The sequence below is a fragment of the Eucyclogobius newberryi genome, unplaced genomic scaffold, assembly GCF_026437365.1.
Source record: "Eucyclogobius newberryi isolate DKJ021-1_F unplaced genomic scaffold, fEucNew1.0.hap1 SCAF_6, whole genome shotgun sequence".
NCBI classification, from domain to species: Eukaryota; Metazoa; Chordata; class Actinopteri; order Gobiiformes; family Gobiidae; genus Eucyclogobius; species Eucyclogobius newberryi.
Window position 1 is genome coordinate 28,300,706 of NW_027316278.1, and position 18,150 is coordinate 28,318,855.

At 42.0% G+C, this 18,150-nt stretch overlaps 1 protein-coding gene across 1 annotated transcript in view; it reads right to left on the reverse strand.

Annotated features, from left to right (window-relative positions):
- ptch1 (patched 1) overlaps window positions 1-17,648 on the reverse strand; it is a 74,680-nt gene extending 57,032 nt beyond the window's left edge. Inside the window, exons 1-2 of the mRNA XM_072434084.1 lie at window positions 17,448-17,648; window positions 15,867-16,059 (exon numbers count right to left, since the gene is read on the reverse strand). Coding sequence (XP_072290185.1) covers window positions 15,867-16,059; window positions 17,448-17,621 — 367 coding nt within the window. The 5' untranslated portion in view covers window positions 17,622-17,648. The remainder of the gene's footprint in view (window positions 1-15,866; window positions 16,060-17,447) is intronic.
- Between the last annotated feature and the right edge of the window lie 502 nt (window positions 17,649-18,150).

The following is an 18,150-nucleotide window of genomic DNA, read 5'->3' on the forward strand; positions in this document are numbered from 1 at the left end:
TGTAAAGAACGAAAGGAGAATTGCTCAGAATTGAATCTGCCGATTTATAGACTTGAAAAAAGACCTCAGAAAAAAATTAAGTGTTTTCTGAGGCTCAGAGGGGAGAGGACTTATTAAACAGGATTCATCAAACACGCGTGAATGAAGCTAAATACAACTGCAGGCATATTTTAGATGAGGGCAGAACGTTAGAACATGTTAAAAGCACTTCAAAGAGTTTGTATAATATGTCTCCTTTAAAGCCAAGTTGAAAAGTATTAGTGCAGTGTTTGGTGACGTATGCAGCCTTCCTATATGCAGATGGACACACCCCCATGACGTAAATGTGGCAACCCCCCAGCACCCATAACACCAACCGTAGGCCTCCAGCCGCAGCATTAACATATGTATAGCTCCACTCGCCCCTGATTATGCTAATCACCTGTCCGGCCCCCGCGGGTCCTAAAATGGGTGTATTTTGCAGTCGGCTGGCTCCCAATGCCGCTTCCCCCGAGCTCGAGGTGTACATTCACACACTCCTCAATGGGCAGATTCTTCCACGTTGCTGCCTTCATTCACTCGCCCTCCTCCCCATGCCCACCTTCAACACCACAAGGGGGAAAAAAGGTCTATTCAATGCCAGTAGATTCACAAGGCATTGGACAAACTAGGAGAGAACTGATGGTTAGGAAGATGTTTGCAAAGAATGGGAGATAGGAGTAGTATAATTAAGGCTATTGACTACACTTGAAACCTTTACAAGCGCAATCGGACAACGCGACAGGAGTGGAAGTTCACAGTAAAAAGTTACTTCAAGTCCTGACATCAACAATGAAACAATTACATAACTCACGAAGAGGTTAGAGTTGGCAGAAAAAAAGAAGAGTGTTGCATGTAAACTTTGCGACGTTGAGGTCGTATGTACATATGTAACGACATCCAAATATTTGCTGTAAATAGTAATAGTCAAATTGTCTAATACTGAGGAAGAGGTCACTGTTTCCCAGCAACAAAGTGATTTTCTACTTTGCAATCCTCAAAATACAATAGAGATTTATTTTGGAATTCTTGCCCCATCTTTTGTATATTAGTCTAGATACATTGTTGCAATATAAGACCGATTATAGAACATGTTTGTAGAAATCTAAACGTCTGTACATGGTTAGCAGGTTTTATACATAATAAAAAGTATGCTTGCGGATTAAATTGTGCTGCATAAATAATGGCAATCTTCACTCACTGCGATTCCATTTGCATGCACACCGTTTAATTTGACCGGTAATTGTTAAAATCAGGGTAAAAGCTGGTGATCTTGACCAACAAAAGTCCTCCTCTACGTTCTCAATACAAATCAGGTGAGCGCCCCCCATGCTGTTCTGTGATTGGCTCGAGTCCCAGCCATAACAGACCGTGACATGAGCCGTGCGCGGCCAATCTCCTCCAGCCATCTTGCACTCATTTCCTGGAAAGATGGTCCATGATTCCAGGTATCCCAAATTCACACATTCCTCCAAGTGTGGAACAGGAGCGAGCAGCATCGAGGGAATCACAAAGACAAACAATAAAGTGGTGGATGTCTTTTCCAGAAGCGTAACGCCCGATCTGCTCTTCCGCCCGGGCCAGTGGAGGTTTACTCAAATCTACTGGAACCGGAGCCAGGGTAAAGAGAGTCTTATTGCATTTAAGGTGGCAATGCACACTTGTTTGGACAATCTTGGAGTTTAAAAGCTGGTTTAAAATATATCCCTGACCGTTGTTTCTTAACAAATCAGTGTCCATAATCTTGCAAATTGAAACATTGTCAATTTCAACGTTACTTAACCTTCTTGTAACGTTATGTTTAAGAATGCTTAAAAATCTGTTATGTATGCAAAGATTACAAACGATTATGCACCCTGTAGATTGATTTGTCAACTAAAAGGTGGGCATGGCAAAAACTCTCCAAACTATACGTATCTCTATCTGATCTTAACTGTACGTACTGCAACTGTTCATGTAAAAACAACTATTTACGCAGAAAAGTACTAGGAAACAGAGAATTTATATGTAAAAAGGCAGATTAAAGTCAATCCCAAATCATCAGCTACCTCACTCCATATGTTCTCCTTTCTGATGTTGTCCGATATAAATCCTTTTATAAAAGAAATTATGAAAATTTGTGTTGACTAAGACATTGTTCATCAACCTTTTTTAAAGGCGTAATGGACGATTTTTTGTCTCATCGAGTCTTATTTCCTCGTGGCATGGACTGCCGATTAGTCCTGCCACGTATCAATCATAAAACGCACCTACTGCTCACCTGCAGCCGCGCGTGGCTCGTCCCCATGAGAGCAGCACGTTTCCGTGTGTCTAAGCGCATTGATCTATCATAATATAGTTCCCTCAGTGTACGGGACAAAATGAAGACAGAGAAAGACGGTTCGATCTGGCTCAGAAGAGAAGGAAATCTATGGGAGACGAGAGATGTGATGCGATCGCATCTCTAATAAACAAATGCAGGCGTAGAAGTGAGGCTGTTGTGTGCATCCGCACAGGGGGAGTGCGCATGCGCACTTTCGCTTGAGTTCTCAAATCGGCCAAAAATCGTCCATTATGCCTTTAAGTCGTGGTGCACTTTGGAAAAGATGTGTTAAAGTTGTTGCATACCATCCACTAAATTACCAAATGACTCCATCAAACGACTTGAATTAGAGAAGAAAGAAGTGTTGGCCGAAATAATGTTCACGGCGCTGTCTCTGAATCTGGTGCTAGGAAGTTTGCATTGATGGTCATTTTGTGGTGTTTTTTTGTTGTTGTTGCTCAAGACACAAAGCGAGTTGACTGCGTATGATTTACACCGGTCTTCCCCGACACATTGGCGGAACAAATAGAATCTTAAAAATTAAATGTTTATTACGTGGTCTTGCGATGCCTAAATTACATGTTAAAAACGCAAATGCAGTACAGTAATGGCCAATTCGATGATCTTCCACCCTGCCATTAACACCAACTCAGACACATACTGCGCCGTAAATACATGTCCACAATCAGGAAATGTTTACAGAAACTTTGCATGAAATATTCTCTGCCTGAAAAGCATCAATCCACAGTCCAATTCCTCTCCTCCAAAGCCAAAACACAAGCACACTACAGCTACTATGCTCCTGCTCCGCCGCTCGCCCCTCCCCAGCGCTATTCCCTGGGCTGGTTTGTACTTTCCCCACCCTCCTGGCAGTCGGCACAACCCGGGAGGGAAGAGAGGAAGAGAGGAGGGAGAGGCGGGACGGGGGGAGCGGACCACCCTGATCTCATGGCAGACTGGAGTGTTTACATTGCCGTGGTTCACTCTGTAATACATCTGGTATTCTGAGGCCTCTCTCTCTCTTTCTCTCTCTCTCTCTCTCTCTTTCTCCAGCACTCTCTGTTTCTCCTCTCTTCTCTCACTCTCTCTCTCTGTCGGTTTCTCTTCTGTCTCTCCTCACCTTCCCTTTCTCTCCCTCTCCATCTCTTCTCTCTACCCTCAATCTTTCTCCTGCTTCCCTTTCCTATTTTCTCTGTCATTCTCTCAACCCCTCTCGCTACTCTCCCGCTCTCCTTCTCTATTACTCTCTTTTTCTCTCCCCTATCTTCTCTCTTTCTCTCACTCTCTTCTTTTTCTCTATACTTCTCTCCAACCCCAACTCCTCCCTCTCTCTTTTCTCTCCCTTTCTCTCAATTCCTCTCTCCTTCTTCGAACCCGTCTCTCTCTTCTCACCCTTTAGCCCTCCTTCTCTTCTCTTCTCTGTCTCTCTCCAACCCCCAAAGTGAAAGGGTGAAGAGAAATAGAGAGAAGAGGAAAACCTCTCCTCTCTCTTTCTCTTCACCCTTTCACTCTTCTCCTTCTCTACCTCTCCCTATGTCTTTATCTACCCTCCCTCACTCTACTGCCCTGTCTCCTAATTTCTCTGTTCTTCTTTCAACCTCTCCATCATTCTGTCTCTCTCTTCTCCAGCCCCCTCTCTTTTCCCTCTTTCTATTCCTGCCCTCTCTCTCTCGCTCTCTCACTCACACTGTCTTTCTTTCTTTCTTTCTCTCTCTCTCACACACAAGTCAAGGGGTGGAGTGGAGAGTCGAAAGTAGACAAATAAAAAGGCAGGAGGAGGGGTGCAGGCTAATTCTCGAGGCCGGTCTCCCGCGGGCGCTCAATCGCGAATGCGAGCGACGGCGAGGATGTCAAAAACAAAAGGAGAGCTGGGAGACAAGTCAGGATGTCATTTGTGAACGGGACAAAGTGGACGCACGGAGCAGGAGCAGACTCCGCACTAATGAGTCTGCTGCAGGAACAACATCCTGACAGGTGGGACAAGAATGGGTCTGTTCCTGAACTGGGCAATACATCAAACTATTGGGCAAATCCAGCAGAAAGAGCTGATTAAAACTTATAACGAGGGTGAATATCGAATCATGGTCTGATCCCTGTGGGAACGCTATGATTTTCTTTGTTAATGATATCGTCATGATTTACTGTTTCTCTGTTTAATGTCAATGCTCCAAAAGACACCCACTCCTCCTATTGGTCAGCGCCGATCATGCTGTGAGTGAGCGCTGCTTTTAACCAATCACAGTGAAGCGTAATAAACTGAATGCATGAGATGTGATCAAATCTTAATTGTGGCCTAGGCATGTTGCCCACCACTCACACAAATGCCAAGCTTCCATAATGTTAGATTCAGCTTGGAAACGTTGTAGGTCTGTCTAGGAAGTAGTGGTGAATTACTTGCTCACTACTAGTCATCATTGTGGTTAGATTTGTCACACTAGCAACACCAGACTAACCACTTATCAGTTATATACACAAGACATAACTACGAATGGCAAAGTGTGTAAATAACTACTGGGCTCCTTTTTTTAGCATCGCGTCCTTGGACAAGAGCTTTTATCCACCTCGCCTTGTGTAGGGATAAGATGCTGTGAGGGGCCATTGGTGCAGTTGAAAAGTTTTTATCCTGGCAGCATTAAACTTCTTGCATCAATGCCCAAATGAGTAAACTTGTCAACGTAATTAGATACTCAGTAGTTTAGAAAGTATCATAATAAGGAGCTTTCTGCAGAAAATACTCCACAATCTGCAGGTTCATTTCTACCTGAAGTCAAACTTGTTCTTGGTAGGTGGCGCTAGGGCCTATTTATTCTTTGGTTAACATCAGCAGGGACATGGCTGTATAGTCCATACCAATTTAGCTCTGCTCCGTCTGAGCGTGAGGTAGGTTTAGGGACACAGAGGAGCTTTTAACCTGAGGAGAGAGAGCCTGAGAAAACATCATGGCAGCCTGTGCGCAGAACCAGAGGGGCAATGTTTCCCCTCTCTCCGGCTACAGCCTGCACTTTTCATCAACCCATAAAGTTTAACACAACACGGTGGAATGTTATTTATTCTGCAGGCCTTTAATCCTGTTTGTAGTGAGATGATAAACACGAGTTAATTGAGTCCAGTTTGGGCAGTGTCAAAAGAGCAAGTGTGTGGGGAGCGGGGAAGAAAGCCAAGGTAAGGGGAGGCGAGTGAGGGAAAGTGAGCTGTAGTTTGTGGTTTGAAAGGCATATCTATTCAGCGAGGTGCTTTAAAGGTGTCATAAAGATAACAGCAAATTGAAAGACGTCAATGAGGTGTTTTGGCATCACAATTCAACTTCCATTGAAAACAGCAATGGCAATCATTCTATTTAGTTCCTTAATGTCTTATTATACATACAGTATTGTAATTATGCATGGTTTTGTTTTTCTAATGGCTCCTATAGTCAGCTGTATTATATTTTCCCTCCAATAAAACACAGATTAGCAAACCCACAAAACAGATTTGTGTCTTAATCATATATATCATGGTTATAATCATATAAAGGGAATTGTCCAATGCCTTTAGTTTTCAGTTTTGAACAATCCAAAGTGCTGCCTGTTTTAGATTCACTACCATTCCTGCACCTCGAACAAACCAATTAGTAGCAATAATAGATACTTTACTGTATATACAAATAAAGTAAAAGTACACATGTTTTTTCGTAAGTCTTTACTGTACTGTAAGTAGTGGGTGATGGCGCCTGGTCGGTTCGATTGCTTACGGCTGGTGATAGAGCGGGAGAAAAGAAATAAAGGAATGAGGCACAGCACACAGAACAGGGCTGACGATAAAGCTGAACAATTTCGGCAAAAATATCTGATTGTTATTCGTCTGACAAAGTGTGATTTAAAATGTACAGTGCCGAGATATTCAACACATCTGGAAGCATCAGTGTTTGAGAAACGACTGAAATACAAACTGCTTAACAGATAAACGAATCACATGCATTTTCATAAGTTTTTTGTAGAGGTTTAAACTAAAGGGCTTTTACACATATTTACCCCCCATGGACACTGTATGTTTTATTTTTTTAAAGATGGCACAATAGCTTGGTGGACAATCAGGTGGTGGACTTTCCAGAAAAGTAACATACACAGTGCACCTTTGAATAATTGCAGTCTTTGTGATGTGGATGCACCAATCCAGCTTTTTCAGTTTTCAATACTAGGGCTTTGAGTATCTGTGGTCAATCACTGCAAAAACTAAAAATAGCATTAATTTCCAAACAAGATATGACAAAACGTATCCAAATATGTTGGATAACTGTTATTCAACCTACAGAAAAGCTTTGTATCGAAACAAAAGCAACATTTGAGATGTTCTGGGCCAATAAATAGACTACAACATTAATTTAAAGGCACAACCATGATATTGGACCAATATTTTGACTGATATTAGATACAGTATTTTCTTTTGGGATTAGTGCCAGTGATTCTCCAATTGCCACCACTACACAACTCGCAGTGCTGCTTTAACTTTACCCTTCTAACCACCAGTCATCTGTTCACCAAAATCAAGTTTGACCCCTTGTCCGACATGTGAGCCTATCCAGCTATCAGTGCTCCCACAGACTTCATCTACTTCAAACTGGAGATAATTCGATCAAGCAAAAGCCACAAATCCTCTCAGCAAAGACGCCACATTCAGGGCATTCTTTCACTTCTCCTTCCTCGTCCTCGGCTCATCAGGCATCCACAAAAAAGCATGTCCAGGCCGCTTCCGCATGCATTTAACATTATGCATCGCCCCCGCCTTGGCCATTACCAGCACAACAACAAAACAACCACGAACTTAACTCAACTTAGCTCTTAATCACTGCAGATACAAAACAGACATGGAGTAAGACACAGCAGGGTTGGGAGGTTGGGAAGAGGCGGAACATTTTAAAGCTGCCAACTGGAGACATTTACAGTAGTTCAAATACACATTTTAGCAGTTAAATTTCTTCTTATTGAGCTCAAGTGACATAAACAACCAGGTAGAACTGTCAAGATAACACAGTTTAGAAATCTCACGATAAATAAACTCTGAAGCAAGATAATCCCAGTAAACCTTTTCTTAATGTAAACAGTAAACAACAAATAATTTGAATTAAAAATGACTTAACCATGTTACTGACTTAACCATGTGCAATACCGTCATATTCATGTGCAATTACTGTCACACTTACAAGCAATTAAGGCCATATTCATTTTAGTGTTTACTTACCATTAGTATTAGTATTATTTAGTCTTATGCTAGCTATTTTTACTTTACTTTATTCTATTATTATTCTATTTTTATCTTTATCTTTTTTTTTTTTTTCCTCCATTCCCTATAAAGATATGAGAGGGGTTTTGTTAATAAGAGTTTTTTGTTTTGTTTATAAGAGTTCTTCTATTAAGAGTGTTTTTTTTTAAACTTCCTGTAATCTGTCCTTTTCCTCTGTATCTACTGCGTTGTAACAATGAAATTTCCCCATGTGTGGACAATAAAGGATTATCTTATCTTATCTTAAAGGCGGTATGGACGATTTTTCGTCGATTTGAGAACGCAGGCGGAAGTGCGCATGGCACTCCGCCGTGCGGACTGATACAACACACACGTGCGTTTGTTTATTAGCGCAACGGAGCGCATCGCATCGCTCGTCTCCCGTAGATTTCTGTCCACTTCTGCGTCAGCTCGAACTGTCTTTCTCCGTCTTCATTTTGCCCCGTACACTGAGGGAACTATATTATGATAGATCCATGCGCTTAGGCACGCAGAAACGTGGGGACGAGCCTGACACGGCTGCAGGTGGGCGATAGGTGCGTTTTATGATTGATACGTGGCAGGACAAATGATTTATCCACGCCACGAGGAAATATGATACAAAATTTGCTGAAAAAAATCGTCCATACCACCTTTAATAATTAATGTTTGGGAGAAGATTCTAAATTAACTCTCCACGGCTTATATTTCATATCCATCAAAGTATTTGCAAACACAATAAATATTGATCATACATTGAACGGTAAGTAAATATTGTTAAAAAAGTGCAACCTGAAAAAAACAAAACATATTTAAAACAAAGCAGATTCAAAATTCTTCAGCAGCCATAATAAACACGTCTTACAGTATCTTGGTCCCTGATAAAGATTTGACAACATTCCACGTACACATTTAGATTTGAATATTACAAATGCTCCAAAAAGGCATTATGTATGTTATATTTCTGACTGGTTGGCCTCTGCTGAAGGAGACATCAATAGTTCATTACCAGCATGACCTGGTCCACTATCAAGAAATGCCGGATTGAGGTCAAATTAAGGTCAAATAAATTGTGGTAGTGAGCACTGCACGTCTTTACAGGCCTCGACGGAACAGCCACCAAACTTACCTCCGCTGGGGACAAACAGCCCATGTGACAGCTGGGTCAGTGTCCCTCCTCCTCCCCCTGCCTCTCCCCCTCCCTCCCCCTCTGCTGGGAGCCTTCACTCTGCACCCAGGCCACAGGGTGAGTATCAGGTGAGCTTTTAAATAGTGGGGCCTCTACACGATGACCTCAGGGTCCCTAGGGTCTACCCCTGTGGCCTCTTGCCCCCACTCCAGGGCTGGGGCCTCACCCCTCTCTCTGTAGCCTTGAGACCCGGCCCACACCATAAATCTGGCCCCTCATTTTAACTTCACTCACTCATCTCATGTGTCCAAACTGGAGAGGGCTTTGCTAAGGACCATGCTAAATCAAAGCTAATGAGGAGCGCGGCACAGACCCAATGAGCGATCAATAACCAATGGCAATTATAACAATATTATTAGGGGGAAAAAGTCAACGTTACATTGCTCAACCAAAATACAACATTTAACACAAATGATACCAATAGCTTAACAATTTTATAAACAAGCAAGCAAATGTGACAAGTTCACTTGATAATAAAAGTGTGGTGACTGAATTGTTTGATGTGTTGATTGTGTTGAAAAAGAGACTCTGAATCTCAATGGGACCTCTTGGTTGTTACTTTTTCTTATAACTATATATATACACCAATAAGAAAGACTAAGTAGTAGTAGTAGTAGTAGTAGTAGTAGTAGTAGTAGTATTAGTATTAGTATTAGTAGTAGTATTAGTAGTAGTAGTAGTAGTAGTAGTAGTAGTAGTAGTAGTAGTAGTAGTAGTAGTAGTAGTAGTAGTAGTAGTAGTAGTAGTAGTATAGTAGTAGTAGTAGTAGTAGTAGTATAGTAGTAGTAGTAGACTAGTAGTAGTAGTAGTAGTAGTAGTAGTAGACTAGTAGTAATGCAACCAAACATCACAAGCCTTCATTACAGATAAGATGAAGCCGAGGGCCTTGCCAAATTTGTTTCCCCTGCTCTAACGGATCAAACCACACTTATTTGGCCCATGAGAGTAGCTCCATCTTATTAGCTTCACCCTTCTTTCAACTCCAACCCCTGCCTTTGGCCTGTGAGCTTCAAAAGCCCCATTTCCACAAGTTCTCCTCCCTGTAGCCTTTGTGTCCCCCCATAGTGGATAACCACATCTCTCAGTGCAGAGGGGCTGGGGGGCCCTTCTACAGGAAGGCCAATGTTTATGCGATACTGTTTTAATTAGAGCAAGGCGGTGCTGCTATTTTCTTTACAATTTGTCCTCTATGCTTTTACCCCAGAATGAAGAGAGGGTTTTACACTCAGCGCCAAGATGAAGTCTACTGTGGGTTTTTATTTACAGTTTTAGACATCTTTTTCCACACAAGGTCAAATGCATTGTTTACACCAAATCTATCATTTCTTTCCATTTGCACAGTCTAGATATACCATAGATATACCATATACTAAATCAACCATTCTAATCTACAAATGATTTGTTTTTATTTGGTTTGGATACGGCATGTTAATGCTGAACTGTAGCCATGGGCTAATTGCACTCCAGAGCCCACATTTGCTCTCACAAACACTCTCATTCATACATTGACATAAAGGAAAGGCAGGTGAAGTGTCTTGCCCAAGGACACCAGTATGCACAGGTCCCAGTGAACCGCCTTCATGTTTGGAGGACCACTCAGGCCTTTCCCCAATTTTTCATTTGTTACAACAGGTTTCGTGGTTGTCAAGAAATAACATTTAAATCAAATATTGCAGTTGATATTCCTTTTTAGACTATAAAACTAAGGTATATATTGTATACTAAAATATTTGAGCTTCTTTAGCAAATTAAAAAATAATATAGTTTTGACAAGCATACATAATGTCTTATAGTTAAGAGTTGGTCCTTAGGATTTACAAAGTTTAAATATTTCCATATGCTAGAGTAAGAACAAATGTAAAATTTCGATGTGTTTCAAGTCTTGATGTAAAGTTATGGAAATAATTAACTGACCAGTTGAAATGATGTACTTCTGTCTTAAAGTAAAAAAGGTTTCAAGTACAAATGTATTAGTGATAAGTGATAAAATGATAAGTAAAACAGAGAAATGTTCTTTTGTCTTGAATATTAACTGCTTGTTTTTTGCAGGCTTGTAAATTAACAGTATGTAAAACTGACTCAATAGGATAAACAAAAAATAGGCTCAGCCTAGTCCTTTTTTGTGTGTGAAAATGTCATGTTCGAAAGCTGTACATTATGATAACTAACCTATTTTAACCAAATATCAATAGATATGTCTAGATCTTCGTCAATTCGAAAGCAAGACTTTGGGAGATTAGACAATGATGGCGACTGTAGCTGCATCAGGACTAAAGTATCACAAAAGAAAGATACTGCAGGACACTACAACTTCCGGTTTGAGATGATCGTTTCCTGTAAGCAATTATCCTGAACAGAAACATGGGTCGATTTAGGAAGCAGACTTCCCCACAGTGGGAAGTACAATGTAGCAGTGAAAATCTGACCCAATCCCGAAAAAGCCAAGATGCATAAGGATACATAAGGATTACACTTTGCTCTCTGCATTTGACCTTTACTTCAACCCATGAGGAGCAAAGGGCAACTAGAGAGATCTGGAGCTCCAGATCTAGAGCCTGGATATTAGACTGCTGTCCCTAGAGAGGGTTTAGGTTTGATCTGCTCACTGTGAAAAATCATTATAGATAAACTGTATCTCAGTCTCCAACTACACATTACACGGTGTGATACATTTAGTCGCCCAATTCATGTCGGAGTATCATGATTTTCAAGGTGCAGGATCAAATAACTATATCATATTTTAAGCTTGTATTATGATTCAGTTAATATGAACTGACAGGAACTGTGAAGGGAGAATTTCAAAACTAGGTACAAATCAATGTTGTTTCATGTCATTCATAAGAACCAACTGCTGCAGACACGATCTTAACTAAAGATAACTTCCTTGCATAAGATAAATGTTGTGTAACTTGGTTGTGCGGACGCGGACTTGGACAAACATCCACTTATCTCATATTATTGATAGTGGGTCTGACACAGTCGTGCCCTTCCATGGCTTGGTCTTGACTTGAACCTGCAGTAGAAGGATTCCTACAATAGCTTTTGCTTACATTCGGAAAAGGCCGTTTCACCATACTTGGAGGTTGGACACACTCAGGTCTTTGTGCGTCTCTGGTCTCTGTCGCCGGCTCCAATAAACAGAACTTCCTGTGTCGGAGTGTTTATAAACAGTGCTGAGTGAGCAGCGTGTGAGACCGAACTGTCCATGTGAGAGCTCAGGCCCATCAACGCTTTCTGCATCCACACTGAGGCTCAAGGTGGTCTCCAGTTCAGAAGAATCAATATATATCGCTTTATATATCTGAAACATGCTAAGAAGACTAACCCTGCAGCTGAAGAAGTCATGGCCAGGGCCAGCGTGCTCCAGTGGCAATGAAGGATGGGTCAATAACATTTCCCTATAGGGACAATAATGTATACTATAATCTGACAAGGGACATCATATCCAATTTTAGTGATATGCTGAAAAGAATGAACTAATCAAGTAATAAAATAACATTATCTGGACTGTGCTCAAAGAAGACACAACAAAATACATTTAATGTATGTATTTAGTGTTTTTGACTGAAACCATTTTTTGGGAAATATTCTTCATCAGGATGTCCTCAAGCGGCATCACTTTGGCTCTATCTGGGTCTAATTTGTTAAAAATATCATTGTCATAGGACTTTTGCCCTCCAAACAACACATTATTTAGCAAAGTAATCCTTAATGGCAGCCCTAAAAAGAAACAGCTACCTTTCTTGTGCCACTTCTGCTTGTTCAACGTTGTCGGCTAAATGCTTCTTTGTCTACATGTCTATTGTCCATACGGATGCAGTTGTCTTAGGGCTGGACGAACAGCAGGTGCTGTCAGACGTACCATAAGCTCCACACAGTTTCAAATGCAGCTGGATACTAATGGATCTGAGGCTGAGCATGAGCGGGGTGCATTGTGCTGGTGTGTGCGTGCACACACTTTGGCAGGCCACACAGCATCCAGGCGAGGTCGTCCATGGGTCGTCTGTGGAGGGCAGTTCCAAATGAAACATAAACAGACCCTCTGTCCTCTCCTCCTCTCTCTGCTCTCTTTCCTCTCTGTGGATGGGCCGGTCCCCCAGCACAGGCGCAGGCAGAACTAATCTATCCCTCAGCTGTGCAGTCTAATCTAAACAAACACATCTCTCCCGCTGCACATCTGGAAGCCCTCAGCACATCCCCTCTGTCCGTGTCTGCGCAGGAATCTATATGTTTGGACTTCTACTACAGGTCAATGGACTCGCCTCCACTGTCCACTAGGCATATCACGAGATCAGATTTTAGTATTATGATTACTGTTCGAGACAACATCGCTTCTTCACTATTATTTGGGATCATCAACCCTATGGCCAAGCAAAAAAAACTTTATTGTACTTTCATTCACACTGTATGTAAATCTAATAGATCAACATTTAATTGCTGTGAAATCAAATTTCACGTTACATTTAAGTTTAAAATTGTGGAAGTTAGATCTGAAATGACATATTTTCGCTTTTAAAATTGTGAAGATTTTTTTTAATTTCTTGCTCTTTTTGCAAACTAAAAAAACACTAATAGCTGAATAATCTTGACATCCTCTCCACGAACCATCTAGAGTAGAGAGAACGGTTCTGCCAAAATACCACTACAAACAGTTCCTCCGAGAGAGCAAGCTGATGGGAGAATAAGTAAACACAGAGTGAGAGGAATACTAACAACGTAAAACATCTTTTCCAGGCCATTTAAGGGTCAAGATTTGCTTGGTAAAACAATTGGCCTGTAGCAGTTAATATTGGAAATTTACTGCAGTAATTTATATTTCAGATGGTAAATTAGGGTTTCAAAGTAAGCCGTCAATGCACAGGTGCAAAGAAAATGTACACGCGATAAATATTGAGCCCCAAAAACATTGTCCCAGCTATTATGTTTTGAACAATAAATCAATAGAATAATTATTGTGACAGGCAAACGTGGAGAAATCTCAAAGCCACTTTGAGATACTAACTTTTTGTTTACTTCATATTATATATAACTACTGCATTATAAAGTGAAAACAAAATGCAACTGGTTGTGCCTGACCCCAAGAGCCCATTTGCTGTCTTTGTTAATGGCATTATTATTATTATAATTGTGTATATCTTTATTACCTTTATTATAATATTATAATACACTTATTCCTTACATGTCTTTTATAGTTAAAAAGACATGTAACATCATAAAAAGTATACCATGCCATCATATTCATTCATCAAAGAAACCATAAACACACACTGAATAAACAGATGTTGAAGTAGTCACGTTCCACAAAAAAGCTCTTTCGTTAATTTAAGACTTTTGACTCATAATGTATGACTTCCATCATCACGGCCAACTCAATTCAAAACAGGGCATCCCAACAAAGCTTTGATACAAATTCTCCACAAGAACCAAACGTGGCGAGCCCAGGCTCTGTATGTAAACGCAGAGACTGTCAGGACAACACAGCCGTCCCACCGGGGGGCTGATAGTGATCCGGAATCACACTGACTCCTCCATTCTACCACCAAGAACTACGACCGATAATTACGACGCATTCAACTCAAGTGCACCATTCTACCATGCAATAGCCCGTTTTTGCATTTAATAAAAATGTTTTGTCATTTCTCCAAAAGAAAGTGCCATTCATTAAAGCAAAGAGCTCGACTCTAGCCTCAAGTGCTGGAATGCGGATCAAAGGAGGGAGAAAAAAGGCCCCTTGCCCCCCTAAGCACCACCCGTACATAGAGGCTCTTTCCCTTCTGACAAAAATCGCCCATCTAAACCTCTTTTGAGGGGACTAAACAACACATCTCACTATCCGTTCCATAACTCCGTCTAAGTTCTAGTCTTTGCTCCAGAGTTTCCCCCTGCAGCCACAGGCAACTCTTTTTGGAAAGTTGAGAGCTGTCCAAAACAGGACCACACACAGTTTCAGGGCGTTGAACTGCTGGGGGCAGGCTGACACTCCCCAACACACACACATGGACACAAAATGGCGGCTGGGGTGAAAATTGCCTCGAATGTGAAATGCTGCTCGTGAGTTAACGTACAGTTTGTTGTTCTGAGGAGCAGAGTTTAGCATTCCTTCTAATCTATTTCCAAATAAATCATCTTTTTCTTTCAATTCTGCCCTGTGTGAAATCATGAGGATGATGCGTAGAAAAAGATAAATTGCAATAATGTTGTATTTTTGAAGTGGTGGAAAGTACCCTATTACTTTATTTAAAAGTACTGTACATTTTCAGGTAGTAGATGTCAATATGTTTTACATGGAATGCGTTTTACTTTTACTTCACTACATTTAGAGCAAATATCTGTATTATCTGCTCCATTCCATGTTGTTATGTACTTGCCTGAAGTATAATAAAATGACTAGATAAAAAAATGAAGTTAACGATAACAAAAAATACAATACAAATTCTTCATCAAGATCACGACTTTTGACAATTTAATAGTTGCAGCATTTTCAACTGGCGCTTCCATACTGTAACTTCAGTAGATTTTTCACAGAATTACTTTTGCTCAAGTAATTTATTTGCTTCTGTTTCTTTACTTAAGTACCAAGCTACTTCCACCACTGTATTTTTGACAACAACATGGAAATATGTGCTGTGCCCTCATCTATTCACTTTACCACACACTATAACTCAATCATATGTATTCAAATACGTATTATTTTATTAATTTAGTGTATTGTACTTCTGCTGATGCCGGGTTTATACCAAATGCGAGTCGTTAAGGTTTGAGAGGCGATAACTTCTCTGTGTTATCGCTTGAACCTAAAAATACATGCCAAATCTGTCCCGTATTGAGCGTAAATGAGGCGTAACTCATTTGATTTTGCAATAATTCAATATATTCCAAGTAGAGCGGCCTTGCAAACCAATGACAGGTAGGCTATATTCATATTCTTAACGTTTTCACCTTGCTCAACCTGCAATGCCAGTACAAGAACGCCTTTTGTGGAACCCCAGACAAAGAATTGCATTGATTTCAGTATTTAAAGTGATCTAAACGACAAATTGCACAACTTTCTTTACACTTTTCCCATCAATAAGAAAGTCATGGAGAACAATCGATGCAAAAATCAAAAGTGTGCCTTACCTTCTACCCAGAGTTTCTCCACGTCCGTTTCCAAGTTAGCTGCCCGTAAGCCCACGGCGAAAGCTCCGAAAATCATGAGGCCAACAAACAAAAACTTTCCACAGTTCTTTTGAATGTAGCAGCCCAGCCTAAACAAAAGTCGCTGGAACTGAGCTCGCAGCCACAGAGGTGCTTTCCTCCCTGTCGCTCTGCCCTGGAAGTACACAACAATGCTGGTCATACAGTGGTCAAACTCGCCTGTTAACATGTCGGTAATAAGTCAATGATTACTGCAGTGATGTAGGTAATACACAACTTATAGATGCTCAGAGAAGACTTGTGGTACGTTCACACTTCGTCCTGATTTAATCCTGGTTTGAGACAATTTTGGGACTGATTTCTGATGAATTGAGTAGGTTTGGTCCTGTTTTAGTTCTGGTCTTACCCAGGTTTCGTCCCAATTTTGATATGATTGTGTTTAAGCGTGAACACAACTCATCATATTCATCATATTCATCATATGTCAAACTGGGCATAACTGTGGGTTCCCGTGTAATAGTGAATGACCACTAACTAGCCACTATAATGGTGCATTCACACAAGTTTCCACATCAAAGTTGGGACTAAACCGAGATAGAACTGGATTAAACCGGGGCTACATCAGGACTAAAACCCTAACCCAATGCACCTAAAACTAGCCTTGCAGTTTTGCATGTACCAAGTATTCAGTAACTGTTGCTGACACAGTGACACCGCAATGTAACTATTGTTGTAAGAGTAAAAAAGTAAAAGCATACATGGCGAGTAAGAACCATGAAATGAAATGCATGGATAGAAAATGTTGAAATTGTCCCTAAATTGTCCTAAATTCAGCCAATTTTAGTCCTGATGTGGACTTGGTTTAGTCCTGTTCTAGTCCTTGTCTAGTCTTGATCAAATCCAGGCTTAGTTCCAGTTTACCCCCTGTTTTGATGTGCTGAAAGTGCAAGTGTGAACGCAGCCTAAGATAAGGGCAGGAGGTCCTTTTTCAACACGCTCTTCCCCACCAGCCCTGGCTCCTGCTGCTGCTCACATTCAAACCATGAATAACTTAAACGTGCACTAAATGAATAACACAACGTAACGTACAATAAAACAGTCACAGGAACATCTTCACCCACAGATTACTCATGCATTAGGGCATATTCCACATCCATGCCACGCTTACTAACATGCAGCCCATGTGCAGGGAAATGTCAGCCCACTTGTTGTCAAACAGCAGCAGCATTATCATGTGCACCGCTGCAATTTCAGGGGGAGTGGTATTATGAAGCCCCGGAGACGTGTCCCGTGCTGTTGACTTGTGTGTCTTTAAAAAAAGTGTTATTTAGTGCTCTTTAGTGTGACATGCTGTGAAGTGCGCTGTAACTGCACAAGTGTAACTGTGTGTGGGACAGTTCTCAGTGACTAGAGCGCGAGGACGGAGCACAAACACCCTCCACACTGCCCCGGCAGAGGAAGACGCCGGCTGCGGAGTCACGGGGCACGAAAACAAGCGACAACTTCTCCAAACCGGGGACCCCCAAACCCCTGACTCAGAGCAGAAGAGAAGGGCACAAGCACCTCTGATATCTGCTGCAAAGCGAAGCCCGCGTCGCAGTAACTCGGCCGATGCAAATACTCCCAATCCAGCGGCGCGTTGCGACCATAGCTCCCCCCGCTCCTGCGCGCAGTCCTCGGCCGTTCGGGGTCTCGTCTGTGCTCCTGCTCGGAGGGCGCATTAGCGGCCGAGGCCATGTTGCGGGACCGCGCTGCTCAGCGTTTCTCCCCGAAAGCGCGGCGTAGTCGTCGTAGCGATATCCCGGGGCGGCAAGGACGTTTCCCTCTCGCAGATCGCGCAGCCGTCAAGTACATACTCGTGGTGAAGACGGCGAGTCAAAGTCTGCGCCTTCCATCCCCACATCGCGTGATCCGAGAGGTTCTCCGCCGCTTCCACCGCACGCTCTCCGCGCCGTCTTTGGGGGGCACTTTTAGAGTCAGACAGCCCGGCGTGCAGAGCGAGTCCCATACATGAGTCGTCCGCCGAGAAGCCCCGATGGCCGTAGCATTCTGGATGATGAGCTTTGTGGTCTTCCCCTGGGCCGCGCGTCACGGCCAACTCCGAGATTCAATAGAAGTGGAGAAAAAGAGCTCGCTCCGTTTGGGGAGGCGCGGGAGGAGGAGGAGGGCCGAGCAGGGGGAGAGGAGCTTCAGATCCCGCCTCTGGGGCTGTCAGATCGCAGGACTTTCTTGCATCTGATTGGTTCCAGAAGGGCAAAAAATACTC